Below are 18652 nucleotides of genomic sequence, written 5' to 3'. Positions count from 1 at the left end.
TTGGTGTTTATAATACCCTACCCATACCCTAATACCCTATCTTTAACAAGAATATTCTGGGAACTAAAAGAGAACTTGCTATTGAAAAGTATGTGAGATTACAGAATATATTTTATGAAAATTTAATGTGTAATCCTGATCCTTGTAATGTGATATGTTAACCAAAAAACATATTTTTAACATATGTTGATATTTATAGAGATATTACCCTTACATTATGAAAAATATTCTGTGAACTAAAAGAAAATGTTATTAAAACATTACATTGTACCATTCTCACAACATTTTTAGAATATAAAATCGCTAGCTGGGATGTTTCTAAATGCTCCATTAAAAAGTTCCATCACAGTGTTATATGAGAACAAAGGAAGAACATTTTAAAAGCAACATTTGAACATGCTATTGAGGGCTGAGATTACAGAATATATTTTGTAAAAATAAAATGTGATATGTTTACAAAAACAAAACAAATTAACATATGTCTACAAATTAATGTATGTCAAATATCAGCTGACCCTGTGTTTATTTTCTTCGGTAACACAGAGACAAAAATGAAGAGAGAAGAAAACTGTACAGCCAACAAAGCTCAGCTTTTGGAGGAGACCTGCAGCAGGACCGAACGAGACGGAGACGTGATGGAGATCAGAGGTACTGTCCGCCCGCCGTTCACACGATTAACATCATGTTCCTGTTAAAACTGACAGTTGGTTCTCAGCTGATTTTACATGGTTAAATTAACTCCTTAAAGTTAAGAAAAAACTGATACAAATATTTTTTTTGTGTTAGGATTTTATTGATATTGATACCGATTTTATTGATACTGATACCGGTACTGTTTACCGATACTTATTGATGCTCTTATCGATACTACCCTCTATAATTTAGAGCCAGAAATAAAGACGTGACAGGTTAAGTTTAAAAAAAAAAATCTAATTATCTTTTTTTTTTTCCCCACAAACTCGGCGACTATGATTTTTTTTGACCTCTCATGTGACACTGGCTACTCAGATGTCCTTTAACTGTTTCCACAAACGGTTTCTTCTCTGTCCTGTGTGACCGATCATGGAGCTTTTTCTTTGACTGACCCGACTTCCACAAACTGAGTGAACTGCAAGGTTTCTCTACAATATAAATCATCATGTCAATCTTCACAGTTTCCTTTGAGTAAAAAAAAAAAAAAGAGAGACATAAATCTAGTCCTTGTTAATTTATGTTTATCGTTATTAGGGTAGCTGAAACGTTATTCTCAGCATACCTATCAGCAGTTATCTATCATACCTAAACCAACTTCACTCAAGCAGTTATCTTGCAAGCCTAAACCAGCGTCACTCCGCTGAAGTTTATCGTCTTTAACAATAAACTTGGCCACAGCCCTTTGACATTCTGCTGTTTTCCTGTGTCACCTCCCCTCGTTTCGTGACGGTAAATGTGTTGGACTTTGGTGTCTGACTTCATGTACTGAGAGCCATCGGAGCCACCCGGGCTCGGGGCTCCGATGGCTCGGATTACAAACCTTTTACTGGTGTAATAGTTGTAATATGTAAGTTTGCCAACATATATGAAGTTGTTACCAAAGCATTAGTAGTACCAGTGCGAGTATCATTTCTGCGTATTTCTTTGAGATGTTTACCATTACAGTACTTTGAAAACGCCTCGGAAATGGTAAAAAAATCATACTGATATAATTTGGTTCATCAAATATACTAATGAAATAACATCAAATATATATCATTAACAACAGTGATATTTATTCTTGTTTTATTTCATAAATATTGTGAATTTATTTTAACATATCTGCGGCCTATTCAGCTGTTTGGTTGTGCATGGCTTTAGAGAGTAAAATAATAGTAATTGCTAAATTATTTCAGTATATATGTTTTCATGACATGTAACATGAAAAGTCTTTTTAATTTACCTTCAGTGTGACTTTGTTTCCTGTTTCCTGCATATGATCGTCTGAGGATCTGGTGATTTATCAGCCAGAATAAGATCTTTTCTGCTCTTCTGCCTCGTCTCTGACTGATAATATTTGCAGGATGTTTGCCAAATGACCTGCAGAGAACAAAGACCCCACTCTCACCCTGCTGGTGTTTGCTCTTCTCCCTTCTCGCACTTTGTAGTTTTTTGTTTTTTTTTCTCTCGTGACGTTGAGCTTCATTCACAACGATCACGAGTGTTTGTGCACAAGAACAGACTGCAGACTGTAGGTGTGTAATCGGTTGTGATGACACGCTGACAGAGATTATGTCACCACACTGGGATGTTTCACTGCAGAGTGTGCTACATGTTACGCAAAGATTATGTAATTTCATGTGAGTTTTGTGACTGAGCAGATCTCAGTGTTTCTCCACGTGAGGGGAATCCTTTGGGATCTGGTCAGACGAATCAAGTAAACTGGGATTTTCTTTAATTACAATAATTCAGTGCACATCCAAAACTGATCAAATATGCGAAATTATTGTTTCATCTTCTCCACTGAAACTGTCCTGTGAAGTTTCTTTTTAAGTTAAAAAAAACCCAACACTCTCTGTATGAACTTGTTTAAGCGTTTCACTGAAGCTCCACGATGTTTTATTCTCATTTAAATATTCAAACTCCCCAGTTTCCATGTTTTATGGCGGCATCCTTCCATCAAACCAAAACTTAGATCCGGACAGTTTCACCCTGATGTCAGTCTTTGTACTGAGCAGCTAAAGCAACCAGACAGAGGAAAAGGGACAACAAACAGCTCAACATCGTTTGTATTGTATTTTCCATTTAGTTGTCTTAGGTCTCTCTGGTTGTTTGTGCTTCTTTGTAGTGCTTTTCTGTTTCTTTGAGGTTGTTTGTGCTTCTTTTTAGTTGTTTTGTATCCTTTTGTGGTCGTTTTTTGTTTCCTTTATAGTTGTCTTGCATCTGTTTGGTCGTTTGTGCATCCTTGTAGTTGATTTACATCTTGTTGTGGTGGTTTTGCCATCTCTTTTCTGGTTGTTTGAGCATCTGTAGTTATTCGTCTATTTATTCATTCAACCTTTATTTGATCTTGAGAAATTATTGAGGGAAAGCCCTCATTTTCAATGACGTCGACAGCACAGAAAACACAAAGACAGAACAAACAACAGCAACAACTGGCTGAACACCATTACAAACAGTTGCATTCAAAAGTGGAGTAATTGGTGTTCATAGTTTTAAACCGGTCCATAGTAACTATTGTGTTGAGTTTGAATGTATGTTGTAAGATGTTTCAGGTAGATTAAGAAAAAAAACTAAAAGCACTTTCTTCAAATTCAGTATTTGTCCGGGGAACACCATCATTTTACATCTCTTAGGCGATTTGTGTGTCTTAATAGTTATTTGCATTTCTTTTTGGTCCTTTATGTGTCTCTGCTGTCATTTTATGTTGCTTTGATTGTTTATGTGTCTTTTATTTAATTGTGGGTCTCTTTGACAGCCCACTGTTTTATCTCACTATCACTGCTGCTGTATGAGTGGCTTTATCTGCTTCGTACGATGGACATACAGTATAAAAGTAAGACGTGCGAACAGAAGACAGAAGAAAGCAGCTGTATATCCAACAAGACACTTCAGAGGGAAACGAACAATTCAAATATAACAAGAAAAGTTCATCTTTATGTAAAACTGTCAGTACAGCTGCTGTCACCTTATTGTTGTTGCCTGTTTTTTTTAACCATCTACAGTATATTTTTATCTGATGTTGATCCATATTTTCTGATTTTAGAGACCACACACAAATAAATTGACATTTCATCTCACTGATTTCACTTTTGAATTAACTGCAGTGACGGCTTCCTGCGGTGACATTTATCAACTTCAGTATTTCAGAGAAGTTTAGGTCTAATTGAAGAGGAAATTCATTGTTCTTCTGTAGTTTCTGGCGAAACGCCCACAGCGGGAGGATCGGGGAGGAGGCGGTGTCTCAAAAATACCACATCAGATAATGACTGAGGTCAGGCTCCTGTGTTAGGCGCCGTCTCTGTGAATCAAGCGGTGGTCATGTGGTGCAATGGCCTTACTGTGTTTCTGCACAGTTGGTCAGCAGCATCGCACGACAACGACGAGGAGGGGAAACACGTTCTTGTCATTTCTGTAGATTCAGACGGTTAAAGGCTGCTGTTGTTTTCGTCAAGTCAAAACAGAACTGAAATCAGTCACCAACTGTGAGTCCAGCTTTCACCAATCTGTGTGCAGAACATGTACTGCACATATTCTGCAGGCGCTGAGTCAAAAAGCTGTACAATGATTTCTGACTCACAACACTTTGTCCCTTCCGTATGTTTTACTTCAGTCTTTGGGAAGCAGAAATCATGCAGAGCTTCAACCAGCATGGTTCAACAGAAGTAACACTGCCATCCTGGATGAAAATATCAGTTTTAAAGCTGGGACAGACACAAGTCTGGAAATGCAAAAAAAAAAGGCAGAATTTGAAAATGCACCCTCCTCCTGCACCCTGTCTGTCCTAAGCCCCTCCCACCAGATGACCACAGGCATATGCACACTCTTCAAACAGAAACCCAGTGTTTCCCCTGCACTGATTTATTTCATCTTATTTCATTGCAAACGTGCATACAACATAAACAAATGCACATGCTGGCACAGATGGTTATTGCTTGAAAGAGGTTTGTTGGATCCATCAGTCACCCCTCACACCTGCCCTATAGAGACCTTTGTGCTCCTTGTTTTACGCCGTTACTGGTAGCGTTTTAACCTGATACTGTCCGGCGGCCTATCATCCGGATGCAGCAGGTTCCATCCGGCCGCATGCTTAACTGACGCCACCTGTCTGCATATCGTGCTGCAGTGGCAGGTGCCGTCCAACCATCCACTGATTTTTAATAACACCACAAATGATTTTGTGCGGCTGCGTACTCAGCTGACGACATCCATCTGAAGGGACGTGCACGCTCATCTGCATCTGTAGAGCAGCCAATAGGAACGCCGTCTCTTTGTAATGACCTGTGATTGGTCAAATTCTCCCATCACTTGATTTTCTAAAGACTTAAAACAGCCAAGAGGAAGTGCAAAAGTCTAGTTTTTTTCTCAGACCACTTGCATTACAACATGCTCAAGCTTATTGATACCCAAATGAAACTGCCTAACCCAGCTTTAATCACTAACAAATGTTTTTAAAAGGCTTCAGGATACTCCAGCTCTCCCAAAATTTAGAGAAAACTTCCTTAGTTTTAACTCCTTAAATCTCTTTCTTTATATTGCAGGATACGGTCAGAACTGGGCTTCAGTGTTAGAAGCAAACTCGATTTTTGATCCACTTATGCAGTACGCTTCTCATCTTACTGTAATATGACAAGTTAAATGGTCTTTACAAGTTAAAAACAAGTGTAATGGTTCTTTCCTCTGATGCATGTTAGCTGTAAACATTACTTTCTACCTCTAATTTGTTTACAGGCTAAAACTGTTTAACCGTTTGTAACCTGGAGCAACATCCCTTTTCTTTTGCTGCTTTCAGATGCTTTTAATACGTATTTAAGCGTTGAACCCTGAGAAAGTTGGTGTGATTTTTTTTTTTTTTTTTTTCAAAAGCAATTCGAAAAAAGCAATGAGCATCTTGGAAAGAAATGTTCCACATACTGCAGGAAATGAGAAGATTTAGAAAATTAATTTTACAAAAAGCTAGGTAAAGACTATATAGTAGCTATGTATCATTATTATATATTTAAAATGTTAGAGTTATTGTATTTTTTAAAGCACCTTTTCTAGTGCATTTCCTTTTTTCTTTTCTAATTTTTCAGGAAAATTTCTTGTACTTTTTACAATTTTCTTGCAAATGTTTGCCTAATTTCTTCTTTTGTAGCTCATTGCTTTCTTCCCATGTTTTTAAAAGAAATTTAGCCAATTTGCTCAGGTTTCAAATGGCTAAAATGTCTTTTCTTTTTTTTTGTCATATTCCTTTTGTCTCAAAGCTTGTAAAATTATTACCACACAGACAAAAAAGTACGTGGACAGTAACGTTAAATCAAACCACCTGTGAAGTTTGTGATTTAGAGCGAGTGCAGCCTCGTCTCTTTCACATCTTGTTTTCTTCGTCTTTGTTTCTGTCCTCGTAAACTCCCCCTCCTTCTTCTCCTTCCCTTTTTCTCGCCTCAGCGGTTCTGGATCAGGGGTGTTGGTCTCACTCGTCTGCACACGCACGGTCTCGGTGTTTTCCCTCTGGTGAAATTGAAAATTGAAACTTTCCGTCGGAGTCTTTGCTGCACCTGCTCAGTTTCACTTTCAGTCTGTCACTTCTCCCGTGTTTGTCTTTCAGCCGGTGCGGAGAGTTTGGTAACTTCTCTTCCTCTGTGACCTCAGCAGTGGCGTCTGAGTGTCCACGTCTCGAGACAAAACCCTCCTGCCGGCTCGACGGAGATGTGCACGAGTCCATCCATAGACCAGACAGTTGAGGAAACCCTGAGAGGCCGAGGTGAAAGCCTGAAGAGAGAAGACACACCTGAGTCACTCACACTTAAAGCTCTCTGTTTCTGCACATTTTAACTTTCATTTCAGTTGTTTTCCATGTTTTACGCCAATTTTTAAACAATTATTTGTCTTGAGATCCTTCATAACTGAGCAGTACTGACCCTTGACCCCTTATCACAGGTTACAAACAAAAGACTGCTCAGGTTTCTTCTCATTTTGATAGATTTTCGAGGCCTGAAGAGGTCAAGTTCTCCAGTGTTTCACAATAAAACCCAGAAATTATTTTAGTGAAATCTGGAAAAATAACCCTAATAAGAGATATTGCATGTAATAGATATTCATTTCCTCCACTTTATCAACTTGTTCATCATCTGGTAAACCTGAACAACTTTATAATTCAGCACTTAAAGTTCTCACGCTGAACATACGTGAATATTGAAGTTACAAATACGAACCTTGGCCTCTAAAAGCAGCATTTCTATATCACGAAATATGGCACACAGTGGGACACTGAAGTTACACATATGCACTGCTTTGAAAGCAATAGCTCTCCCACAAAATTATCATTCGTATATCTGTCAAATCATTCAAGTGAACAGCAGAAACATCGACATTTCTGGCCTGAGACAAGCCAGGTCCTTCAAAATAAAAGCACCATGAGTTCTGCTTTGATGTATTTAATTATAACAATACTTTATTTAGGTTTATTGGAACAGTACTTTATTGAACTTTATAGTTTATTTAAGTATTATTTACTTTATGTAACTCTATATATAATATTGTGATATTATTTTAAAGCCATATCTCCCAGTCTTACTCTGAAATGTCACAATGTTAGGACTTTTCGCAGGTTTGTTCAGTCAACAGACAAGCGATGAAAAACAACAGCCCCGTCATCCTGCTTCAGACTGACCTGAGATATGTAGAGGGCGACCCCGGCCCCGCCGTGACCCGCTGCAGGCTTCACCACCCGAAGAAATGCCAGACCCACCGCTGAGGAAACAACACAGGTACAGATTCAAACCCTGTGAAACCCGCTGCTCATCATTCAGAACAACCAATCAGAAACCTCCAACACTAAATCCTGTCTCATCTCCACAGTAACCACAGTGAGCTAGGAAGAATGAACAAACCTGGACCCCAACAGAGGATGAAGACCAGCGGGTACAGGAGCATCCGCCGGTCCATCAAACGGAACGAGGCCCGCTGCTGGTTGCCTAGGTAACCATTTGACGTCACGACCCGCCTGTAAATGCAACGGGCTTTAACCACGAGCGCCTGGAGCAGGAAAGGAGGTTCACACAGAGTTAGCTCACTTTGTTTCAGCAGATAGTAAAATGAACAATTCTGCAGTTTTTATTGAATATTTTGTCACATCACATTGTTTGTATATCACAGGACGTCACTCACGATGATGCTGACGAGTGTGAGGAGGAAGGTGGCGAGGAAGACGACCATCTGGTACATGTGCAGCCAGCTGCAGGCTCCGATTGGCTGCTGGTGGTCTGAGGTAAGAAACAGCGCTCCGGTGTGCATCAGCAGACACCTGGTGAGGTACAGTGCACAGCAAGGGTCAAAATAATTCAACCATCACACACATTTTTATCATCAAAACAAAATCCTAATTTTCACGTGGTCATATTTAAGGTGTTCTCACCTGTAGGGCTGGCTGAAGTTGGTTTGACATCGACTGATGCCTCCCAGTATAAACACAGGCGTCATCAGCAGCACAGGAAACACACTGCAGACACAAAGGACGAAAGGAGGTCAGATACATTTTAAATCACTATTCTCTGTCAACAAATATCTGCCATCACTAATTGATTTTACATTTTTGTAAATGATTAGCCGCTCTGTTGTTGGTTATACTCACCCTGAAAGCAGCGCAGTGATTTTGCCGGCGGTGCTCACTCTGTTGGAAAACTGGACAAAAAGATGACAAATTATGATTTAACAGACAAGAAAGACTCAAAATTTCGCAAACACTAGATTAACTGGGCAGGTTGTGCACGTTGCTATTAAAGGAGGAATTTGAGATTTTGGGGATTATACTTATTTAGCTTTCTAGCAGAGAGAAAGATGAAATGTTCAATACCATCATGCCATGGTTTGTGTGCCACAACTTGTGGATGTATTTTCCACTTCAGTTTATTTTTCTATTTAACAAACCAGATATGATATATGTTAATCAGGGAACTTCAGAGGAGCTGGTAGGTGTACTTTGGGTTTTTCTTTGTTAAGAAAAGAGGTATTTTTCCCAAAACAGAAAAAGGAACAGTGTAGGCCTTAGTGCTCCCTCCATGTGCAAAGCATGAAATCCAGGTTAGGATTTCTTCAGTATTCATAATTTAGGAGCATTTTACCGGGAGCCGAATCATCTGTATAGGTCACCTCTCCAACAAAAAAGAAAATATAATACAAACTGGTAAAAAAACCTGAAGAAAGCAGTTTAATGTTACAAGTCAGTATTTGTCTGATGCTGTTTGGCACGGCAGAGACGGGCGGCTTGCCCAGCTCGAAACACTGTGTACTCGTTATATTCTCAAATAACGAGACATCCAGATAAAGATCCAGATGTTCAGGAGGTTTTTATAGGGTGCTGAATTATGCGCAGAGGTCTCTCCCTCTCCAAAACAAACAAACCAGGTGATTTAAACTGTCAAGAACACAGAATTAAGCAGTTTCATGTTTAAATGGCATGTTGGAGACAGGCTCAGCGCCTGCTATTATGTGCACAGCTATTTCCTCTTATAAATTAAGATACAGACAAGTCTAAAACCACTTAAAATTTTTACCAAATTTATGGTACTTGAATTAAATTGGGCGGGTTTATTTATGTACCTGTATGAATCCGTTGATGCAGCTGTAGTACTTCTCTCTGATTCCCGTGTAGAGGTTCCACACATAGTTGAGTGTGTAGAAGAACGAGGCCATGTACAGAATCTGAGAAAAACACGGTGAAATCATGATCGTCTCATGCGGGGCTTGTTAGTGCGGTCGGTCACACTCGTCCTCTTTGAGCAGCAAACCTCCATCAGTGAAAAGATCAACAGATAAGACCCTCATCTGACCGCAGGCTCGCTGCTCCTGAACAATACATGTAGGTCAGGAATGCTTTGTGCTGTTTACTTCTATTTTCATGCAGTCTGTGATCTGTCCTGGTTCTGCTGCTCTATTTCATCCCAGACTGACCCAGTTCAGGAGCAGCTCTGGACCGGGTCCTCTGGGAAAAACTGCCCAAAATACCAGGATAGGATCTCTGCAATCAGTCTGTCTGTTCAAAGTTCCCATACTGGGAGTTGAACCCAGGCCACCGGTGTGAAAAATTAGTGCTGGGAAATTGGGAAATGTTGATGATACCCGAGTTGTGAAGTTTGCATGATGTTTCAAAAATGGCAGAAAGCATGAAAACAGTGTTAATAATTGACGGTGAAAAAATAAATATTTAATTTTTTTCCCTAGTAGCTATTATTTACTGTTAGTAATTTTCCATTTTAGTATCTGCATCTATTAGCTGCACCAAGCACGCAAACTCTTAAGCAGCCAGGCGAGTATACTCACATTGATAACGTAGCTTTATGACACGAGTCGTCGACTTGACATCATAAATGCATAAACATGGTGGTCAAAAGTCGATGTTTGGACAATGGTAAGAACCTTTTTTATTATGAATTCACTTACCAGATAAACATTTTTGATCATGTTAAATGTAACATGGTATTGATGTTAACTGCTGTCCATGTAGAGTTGAATGGGATCTCATCAAAGCTCCTGTAGGTGTAGGTGGCCCAATACTTTTGTCCATACAGTGTTTATAAATATATATATATATATATATATATATATACATTTGAATAAACTGTAACAGCCATCAGCCTCGTGTTTAAACGTGCTTTGCACTAAAATGCAACCAGTCAGCAAAAGCTGGAGACTGCATTCAGTACCCGATATGTTAAACATAAACAAAGATCTGCCATCACCTTTTTAAAGTGAGAAATCGAACTCATGTAACTTCAATCCAAGCCAGAGGACTATATCTGAATACACCAGAGTGTACATCACCCCTGAAAGCTGCTGTTTGTTTCCAAATCTATTTATGATGATCCTGAGTGTTGTATGCATACTGTACATTTAATTTGATAATTGTACAAATCTAAATTTGTACAAGCATATATAGAAATACAAATATATATGTTCCCATACCGGGAGTTGAACCCGGGCCGCCTGGGTGAAAACCAGGAATCCTGACCGCTAGACCATATGGGAGTTGTTGTTATGTCTCGAAATGGTGGCAAGAGATTTTATAAGATCTCAATTGTTATTCTGCGTGTAGTTGCAGAATTTCTGCATGTGGAGTAAATATGTTAAATCATTGCTGTTAGCATCACCTCCCATATGGTCTAGCGGTCAGGATTCCTGGTTTTCACCCAGGCGGCCCGGGTTCGACTCCCGGTATGGGAATATATATGTTTGCAATTGTGAAAACACCATGAATATCCCAAGTGCAGTGTGTACACCATGCTAACAAACAACACTGGTTGATAGGGGAACTTGTGGTGTGCTCATGTATGCTCTTCTGGTGTGTATTCAAGTTACATTACTCACTTCAAACAGGTGATAATGCATCTTTGTTAAACGTCTAACACAACAAACGCTCAATGCAGTCTATGCACAATCATAGAAATCCTGGACTTTTGAAATCATTGATTTATATAAGTATGTTCCCATACCGGGAGTCGAACCCGGGCCGCCTGGGTGAAAACCAGGAATCCTGACCGCTAGACCATATGGGAGTTATGAGAATGAAAAACTTTAGCACCCTTCCTGGTTCTCTTCCAGTGTTCCCAGTGTGAACACAGTCACTGAATCTTTAGTGGTTATTAAATTTTAGATCTTTAAGAAAGAAAAGTCAGTGCAGTTCATGTAATGAGCACTAACTTTGACTGGCACACCCATCATCCAGTCACTGAGCCGGTAGGAGGGACCAAAGTCAATCTTTGAAAGTTGGCTGCAGCTGTTTGCCGACTGTGTGTTTGCTTGTTTTCCAGCCCGTCAAAGTGTGCATGTAAGTAAACTTGGCATTGTTTGTTTGGGGGAAACACTTTGTGAAACACTGACATGAGTGAGATGATTATGATGTGTTTTAAAGTCAGTCAGTCAAACAACTTCCTGAAGTGGCACTTTCTTCCTGTGAAGTGTTTAATATTTTGTAGTTAAACACAGTCAAACTTTTTCAGGAGGAAGTTGAGATTTCCCAGTTGTGTTTCTGTTTTTTAAGGAGGAGGTACTACCAGCTTCACGAGTCTTCCTTATTTTGGCTGATTTTTAAGGAAACTTATTGTTTGTTATACGGAGAAGGAAAATCCATTGTTTTATCCAGCGATACTGAAAAAGCACCAAAGTTTCCCCTCAAAAAATCTGAGAACTCTGTGTGCTCTACACTTCAGCTGGCTGCAGGTCAATGGTTACAGATATATGAACACAAGGTCAAAGTTCAGCAGTGCTATGAAGAAACAGTGTGTCCTGATTGCGTGCATACTGCATGCAGCAGTACATACTTTGTAAGGGCAGCTGCAGTACCTGCAAAAGCTGTACTGTGGTTTAATGTAGTGCAGCGCAGTATGTGAAGTGTGTTGTGTAGTGTAGTGTAGTATGGTGTAGTGTAGTGTAGTGTAGTGTAGTGTGGAGTGTAGTGCAAGGAGTGTAATGTAGTGGAGTGTGTTGTTAAGTGCTGTTAAGTGTAGTGTGATGTAGTGTAGTGTAGTATGGTGTAGTGTAGTGTAGCGTAGTGTAGCAGAGTGTGTTGTTAAGTGCTGTTAAGTGTGGTGTGGTGTGGTGTAGTGTAGTGTAGTGTAGTGTAGTGTGTGTGGAGTGTAGTGCAGTGAGTGTAATGTAGCGGAGTGTGTTGTTAAGTGTTGTTAAGTGTGGTGTGGTGTAGTGGAGTGTAGTGATGAGTGTGGAGTGTTGTTAAGTGTTGTGAAGTGTAGTGTAGTGTAATGTAGTGTAGCACAGTAAAGTGAGGTGTGATGTAGCGTTACCTGCTCCACAGTGTGCAGGTGGTAACAGTGTGTGTTCAGGCTGCTGCAGTGTTGAGAGAAGAGAGCGACTCCGATCAGCCAGCAGAGAGCGAGCAGCAGGTCGGACACACTCAGCAGGAACAGAGGCTGCAGCTGTAACACAGTTTGACTCATTACGTATTGTAATGAATAAAATATATATTCATGTAAAGGACAATAATGTTGATATTACAGATTTTCTTCAGTTATGAGCATAAAATCCTGTAAACATCCCCTCTGAGCAGTTTCCAAATCATCCCATCAGGCTTTGCATTATTTTCTACCAGTGACACAAAAACTGCAGGTGTGGTCCAGAGTGAGGTTTAAACAAACTTCACATTTTTCTGATATGATGGGCTTTAAGCCTGAAAAGTATATCACCTTTTGTAGATCTGTGTGATAAATTCTAGTTAATGCATAAGCAGAAAACATACTGAACAAAAATGAAAGTGTCTAAATAAAATTATATGGAAGGTGCAGCTACAAAAAGCTCTCCTGAACATTTTAGCACAAAATCAAAGCAGAAAAACTGACTTTACTAGAAACATGTTACATGTATTAAATTTGGCACAATGTTGAGGCAGTTATCGAGTCACATCTGAGGCCGTGAGAGCTGCAGCGAGTGGAAACATGTTAAACGAAAAATGAGAGACTGACCTCCGGCGTGCGGCTCAGTCTCTGTGACATTAAACAGACGATGATGGAGCCAGAGCCCAAAACGCTACAAAAAAAAACACAGAAAAAAACAACAACTTATTATTATCAAAGTTTTACATCAAATAGCAACTGGAACCGGACTGGAACTTTTCTTTCTTCTGTTGCAGAAAGCAGAAATTGAAGCTCAACCCTTTGAAACCTGAGCAAATTGGCTCGATTTCTTTCAAAGAGATGGAAAAAAGCAAAAAATTTTGCAAGAAATGGGTAAAAAGTTAGGCGACATTAAAAAAATGACCTGAAATTATACCCAAAAAGGAAAAAAAGAAACAGTGAATGAACTGAAAAAAATGTGCTAAAATAAAACAGAAAATACTGAATATGATTATTAATAATATATATTTATTTTTATATATAACATGATTCAAAATGTATATAAAAGCAAGGAAGCCTCCCCCCCCAAATCAATTTGCTCACATTTCAGAGGCTTAAATGCTTATGAAAGGCGTCTGAATGCAGCACAAGAAAACTGATGTTGATGCAGGTTTCAGAAGGTTAATGTGCCAAAGAGACTAAAATACACATACAAATCTTTTTACAGATCATGTCAGAATAAATTTTACTGTGGAAAAAATTAACAGTGCTGCAGAATTGTGCATCAGTCGCAAATCAGACTCGTCACTGTAACCAGTTTAACCATCAGGGGATTAACCAGTAAGTGATGAACTCACTGACCTGAGCAGAGCCATGACGAGCTGAATCCACTTGACCGCATCATACACCTGCAAACAGCAGACGTCACATCACTTTAATCCACACTGACATACGGACAAAAGAGCGCAATCAATGCACTGAGGAAGTTTTAAAGTAAAAGGAACTGAAAACAAATGAACTTTAAAAGAGTGAATAAAAGAAAGTGTGATATAAAAATATAAGTGTTTAATTATGGAGGAGGACAATGAAAGTAGTAGTAGCAAAAATCAAAGTTCATGAGCTTTCATGAGCTTTAAAGTCATAAAGTGGGAACAACATGAAGCTACAAAGAAGATGGGTTGCATTTTAATACTAAGAGCATTTAAAAAAGAGGTTGATGGCTGTTTCCATTTTATTTTTATGTTTTTAAAATATATTTTACATATTTGTATATTTAATCCAAGACACTCTGAATGGACTGCTGTTAATATTAATAACATATTACACTTAACATTTGATCAACAATTGATATTTAAAACATGAATGAAGAAAAAAGTTTCTTCACATTGACTAAACATTGACTTTTGCCCGCTATGTTTATGCATTTATGACGTCAAGTCGGAAACTCGTGTTATAAAATAATGTTTTTGTCAGTGTTGGTATACTCGCCTGGCTGCTTTATAGTTAAAAGTTTGCTTGCTTGCTACAGTTAATAGATGCAGATAGTAAAATGTGCAACTAATACAGTAAATTATACTACTAATGATGCTACTAGGAACAAACCAAAGATATATATAACTTTTATGGTTAATTGTTGACACTTCCTTCCTCCTGCCGTCCTCCTTTTCTGCTGACCTGAAACGAACTCTGCAACTTCGGTATCATTGAAATTTCCCACTTGTAATTATGACTTTGAAGGGCCACTTAGGTGCTTTTAACTCGTTGATACTGTAAATACTAGATATCAGAGGAGCATGTGAAGGCAGCATAAGTCTCTTGAAGGTCATATTTTAACATACTATGAATCAACAATCATAACCCTCGTCTGCAGACATCGACATGTTAACCCTTACCCGACAAGTTTCAGCTGGTTGCAATCTGCAATCCTCACTGCTAGAAGCCACTATATCCCCTAAAACTCACACTTTGGACCTTTAACCCTTTGAAACCTGTATCCATCTTTTGTGTGTGTGCTGTGTTCAGATGCCTTTCACAAGCTTTTTAACTCTTTGAAACCGTAGAATACTGGTCTGATTTCTTTCAAAAACATGGAGAAAACTGGTCAAGAAACGTCCCACAAATTGAAAGAAATAGGAAAAAGGTGACAAGAAAATGACCTGAAAATTAGTGTTAAAAAGAGGTAAAGACTACATTAAAAAACATAAAAAAGAAATACAGAAAACATCCTAAAAATATTATTTATAATTAAAATAAGTTTTTATTTGAAACTGTGTGATAGGAAAGAAACATACAGTTTTAAAAAAGCAGCATTATTTCTAGGTAATTTTTGTGTTTGTTTTTCACCCATTTGTGCTTATTTTCAGGTGATTATCTTTAATTTTATTTATTTACTTATTTATTTTACTAATTTTTGGGCCTTTTCCCCATGGCTTTTAAAGTTTTAAGATTAAAACTGCCAAACCAGCAAATCATATAAAAAGAAAGGGGACTCTCAATGAAAGAAGCACTCAAAAATATCTACAGTATCGCATCCACACTGAAAATTTTGCACCCTCCTACCACAGGAACTAAATCCCCCTAAATCTTACACACTTGCAATTTAAGCACACGGCTCTCACTTTGGACGTCACATTAAACGTTAGGCATTCTGTGGACAGCAAAGTAAGAATTTCATTGTACAGGGAAACATGTTTCCATACTGTGCATATGACAATAAACTTTGAATCTTGAAAACAAGCTAACGTGAAGGTAGCTGAGCTGAAATGATGACGAGTAGCAGTGCAGAGCTAAATCTGCAGCACAGCTAACTGTGTTAGAGGGAGTTAGCTCACAGTCACCTCACGCGACCTGCGGAGGGGGGACCGGTCGCATGAGCACCGCCACAAGTGCCCTCATTAAATATTTTGTTTAGACTCAAACCAAAAAACATGTTAGCGCATCTGACTTCCTGTCTGTGTCCCTCAGCTCTGACCCCATTGTTTCCTGCTAATCACCTAAACTTTAAAAACACAATTACATAGTTTCATCAGCAACAGCTGCTCACTGTGGAAGTAAATAATGACTTTGCTGGGGACTATTTTCAGCAGCGGATTAATCCACGTTTGATGCTGTTAAGTACTTGTGGTGGCAGACTTTTATTGACAGTCAGAATATCAGCAGTCTGGTTCATCAGGTTTTTATGAGCTGCAGATGTTTGAGAGTGAAAGTGCTAAAAATAGAGAAGAAGGCGACATAGGGTAAAACCCAGAAAGGTTAACCCTTTCAAACCTGAGCAAAGTGCCCTGACTTCTTTCAGAGATAACTACAAGCAACTTTACATTTAATGGCTTATTAATTATCAAGAAATTTAGTAAAAAGTTGAAAGACAATTATCTTAAAAAAATAAGCATGAAAAATTAAAGTAAAAGAACGCATAAACAAAAAAAATACAAGAAAATTTCCCTAAAATGAGTGATTTTTTTTTCTGTAACATAACTTTAAATATATAATTACAAAAATTATAAAAAGAGTTTTCTTGGCATTTTTCCTTGTTTTTTGATCATATTTAATCCTCCTGCTAATTTCCAGATCATTTCCTTGTCACCATTTACTTTTGTTTTCAGTTTTGCGGGACATTTCGTTTTGCTCATTATGTTTTTTTCCCCATGTTTTTAAAAGTAAGGGACGAAAAAATAAGCAAATTTCTTAGGTTTAAATGCTAGTGAAAACATCTGTATTCAGTGCAAGAAAATTGATGTCAATCCAGGTGTTAAAGGGTTAAAGAGGTCAGAAAGATGTGGCTGAAACCAGCTTAAATTTTTTATTTGCATGTTTCTGCAGCTGAGTGGATTCTTCAAAAGTGCACCTCATCACTGTTCAAAGTAGGGCTGGGCGATAAAAAGAAAATGATATCAATCGCGAAATAACTTTTCCTCGATTGCATGATTGAAAGCCAACACGAACAGCAAATGATAATAAGTATAACACCATGGCGAACCAAATGCAGTGAGCGACTTTGACTGTAGAACAGCTGAGTGTTTGACAGCCACAGCGCTAAAACAGCCAGATTTGCAGAGGTGAAAGTGACTTCTTCAGACTTCTACAGACGACTTTGTGTTAGTTTCAGCTTTAATCAGACTTTGGATGAATTATTTAGAAACAGCAGGACGCATCGCTCCGTGTCTCATCCGGCCGCTCGCACTGAGCTCTCATTATTATTACCAGGGGCAGATGTAATGTTTTGGGGGCCCGGGGCCACAAGCACAAGAGCTTATTTTCAGCCTTTCTCTAACTGTGAATGTTGGCAGGATGTTGGCAGCTATAGGAGAAGTAGGCTGACTCAAAAGTTTTTAATTCCTGAGTAAAATGATTAATAGCACAGAAGTTTGACAGAAGCTGAAGTCAGAGTCCTGCAGTCAGGAGAGGTCGGCCTATTATCAGCACAATGTGCTTCAATTTACCTGAAGTTTGTTTAAGATGGAGCTTTTCATTTTCATATAATGCTGGAAAGTTTAATAAATAATAATAATTAATTGAATACCCCTGCTGTAAACCATCTTAAAGGTGATACCACAATAATCATCATAGATCATCAGACCGATTATTGATGATTAATTAACAGCTCTCACATTTATACAGACTTTTCAAATTACTGCACAATTCAGGATAAAATAAAAAGATCAGGGGAATAATGGCTTAAATGTAAGCTGAATTAAAATTATGATAATAACATCATATTTTCATTATGATATTACATGTCAACAGCCCGTCCTAGTGCGCAGACATGTCCGACAGCGCACTCAAGCGCACGGACATGTCCGACCAACTGCTCCAGTGTGCGGACATGTCCGACAACTCCAGCGCGGACATGTCCGACAGCGCTCGGACTCTAAAAGGGGTGCATCATAAGGCAATAGGCTCCTGTGCACAGCTATGCAAAAATTAATACTTTTGTAGTGAAAGTTAAAGATCTGAGTACTTTTTTTTCACCACTTCCTTCTACAAGTATTTGATAATCCTTATGTATTTGTACTTAATTTTTTTTTTTCAAGATTTTTTTTTTTTTTATTTGTAAAGGATTCTTTACTCAATTAAAGAAGTATAATGATCATTAAAACTGATGAGAGTTGCTCACCTCAGTCCAGTCTTTTGCACTGGTGGTGTTTTTCTCGGTGCTGTTGGTAAAAATCTCCTGCAGCCTCTCTGGAGCCAACATGCTGAAAACTCTGAGATTAATTTTAAAAATAATCAAAAAGCAGATCAGTGTGAAGCCTGGATCTGAAACTGTCACCAAACACTCATCAGCCTGACAGCAACAGGAGGTTTTATTCTGCAGCTCACAGACAGGAGGCTGGATCCAGTCCCGCTGACTCTGCCCACATTATCACTATGGTTACGCCCCCTGGCAAGCTGCAGGAGGCTGGAGACCCGAGTCACACCAGTCAGACCAGTATCAGACCAGTCATGCTCGACTCTTGTCACTTAATACAAGCCTTTGAACCAAAAATATCCCCTGTTTATGCAAAAGGCCTCATAATCTACTGACAAGATATAAAGCTCCAGTCTGCGGGATTTAGGGGAACATTTTGGCCACAATTGAATGTAATAAAAGTCTGTTTTCTTTAGTATATAATATTTTTTAAATAATTATTTTTTGTGTGTTTCATCCAAAACAT

General features: G+C 38.7%; 1 protein-coding gene and 3 non-coding genes across 4 annotated transcripts; 1 reads left to right on the top strand and 3 right to left on the bottom strand.

Annotated features, from left to right (window-relative positions):
* Positions 1 to 5834: 5834 nt before the first annotated feature.
* On the bottom strand, positions 5835 to 18254 carry tmem116 (transmembrane protein 116). Its single transcript, XM_042490199.1, has 11 exons — positions 18112 to 18254; positions 13860 to 13906; positions 13128 to 13191; positions 12453 to 12584; positions 9256 to 9357; positions 8288 to 8337; positions 8072 to 8155; positions 7825 to 7960; positions 7548 to 7692; positions 7328 to 7407; positions 5835 to 6426 (listed from the first exon to the last, which is right to left on the bottom strand). Exons 1-11 carry the CDS (start codon positions 18190 to 18192, stop codon positions 6259 to 6261), a joined length of 1089 nt encoding a protein of 362 aa, XP_042346133.1. The 5' UTR covers positions 18193 to 18254; the 3' UTR covers positions 5835 to 6258.
* trnae-uuc lies at positions 10609 to 10680 on the bottom strand. The gene has a single exon. It is a non-coding gene; the product is annotated as a tRNA-Glu (tRNA).
* trnae-uuc lies at positions 10804 to 10875 on the top strand. The gene has a single exon. It is a non-coding gene; the product is annotated as a tRNA-Glu (tRNA).
* Positions 11136 to 11207, bottom strand: trnae-uuc. The gene has a single exon. It is a non-coding gene; the product is annotated as a tRNA-Glu (tRNA).
* Positions 18255 to 18652: the final 398 nt, after the last annotated feature.

This window comes from Plectropomus leopardus, chromosome 7 (assembly GCF_008729295.1).
Source record: "Plectropomus leopardus isolate mb chromosome 7, YSFRI_Pleo_2.0, whole genome shotgun sequence".
Classification (NCBI taxonomy): domain Eukaryota; kingdom Metazoa; phylum Chordata; class Actinopteri; order Perciformes; family Serranidae; genus Plectropomus; species Plectropomus leopardus.
Note: the sequence above shows the minus strand (reverse complement) of the source record. Positions and strands in the feature narration are given on the sequence as shown.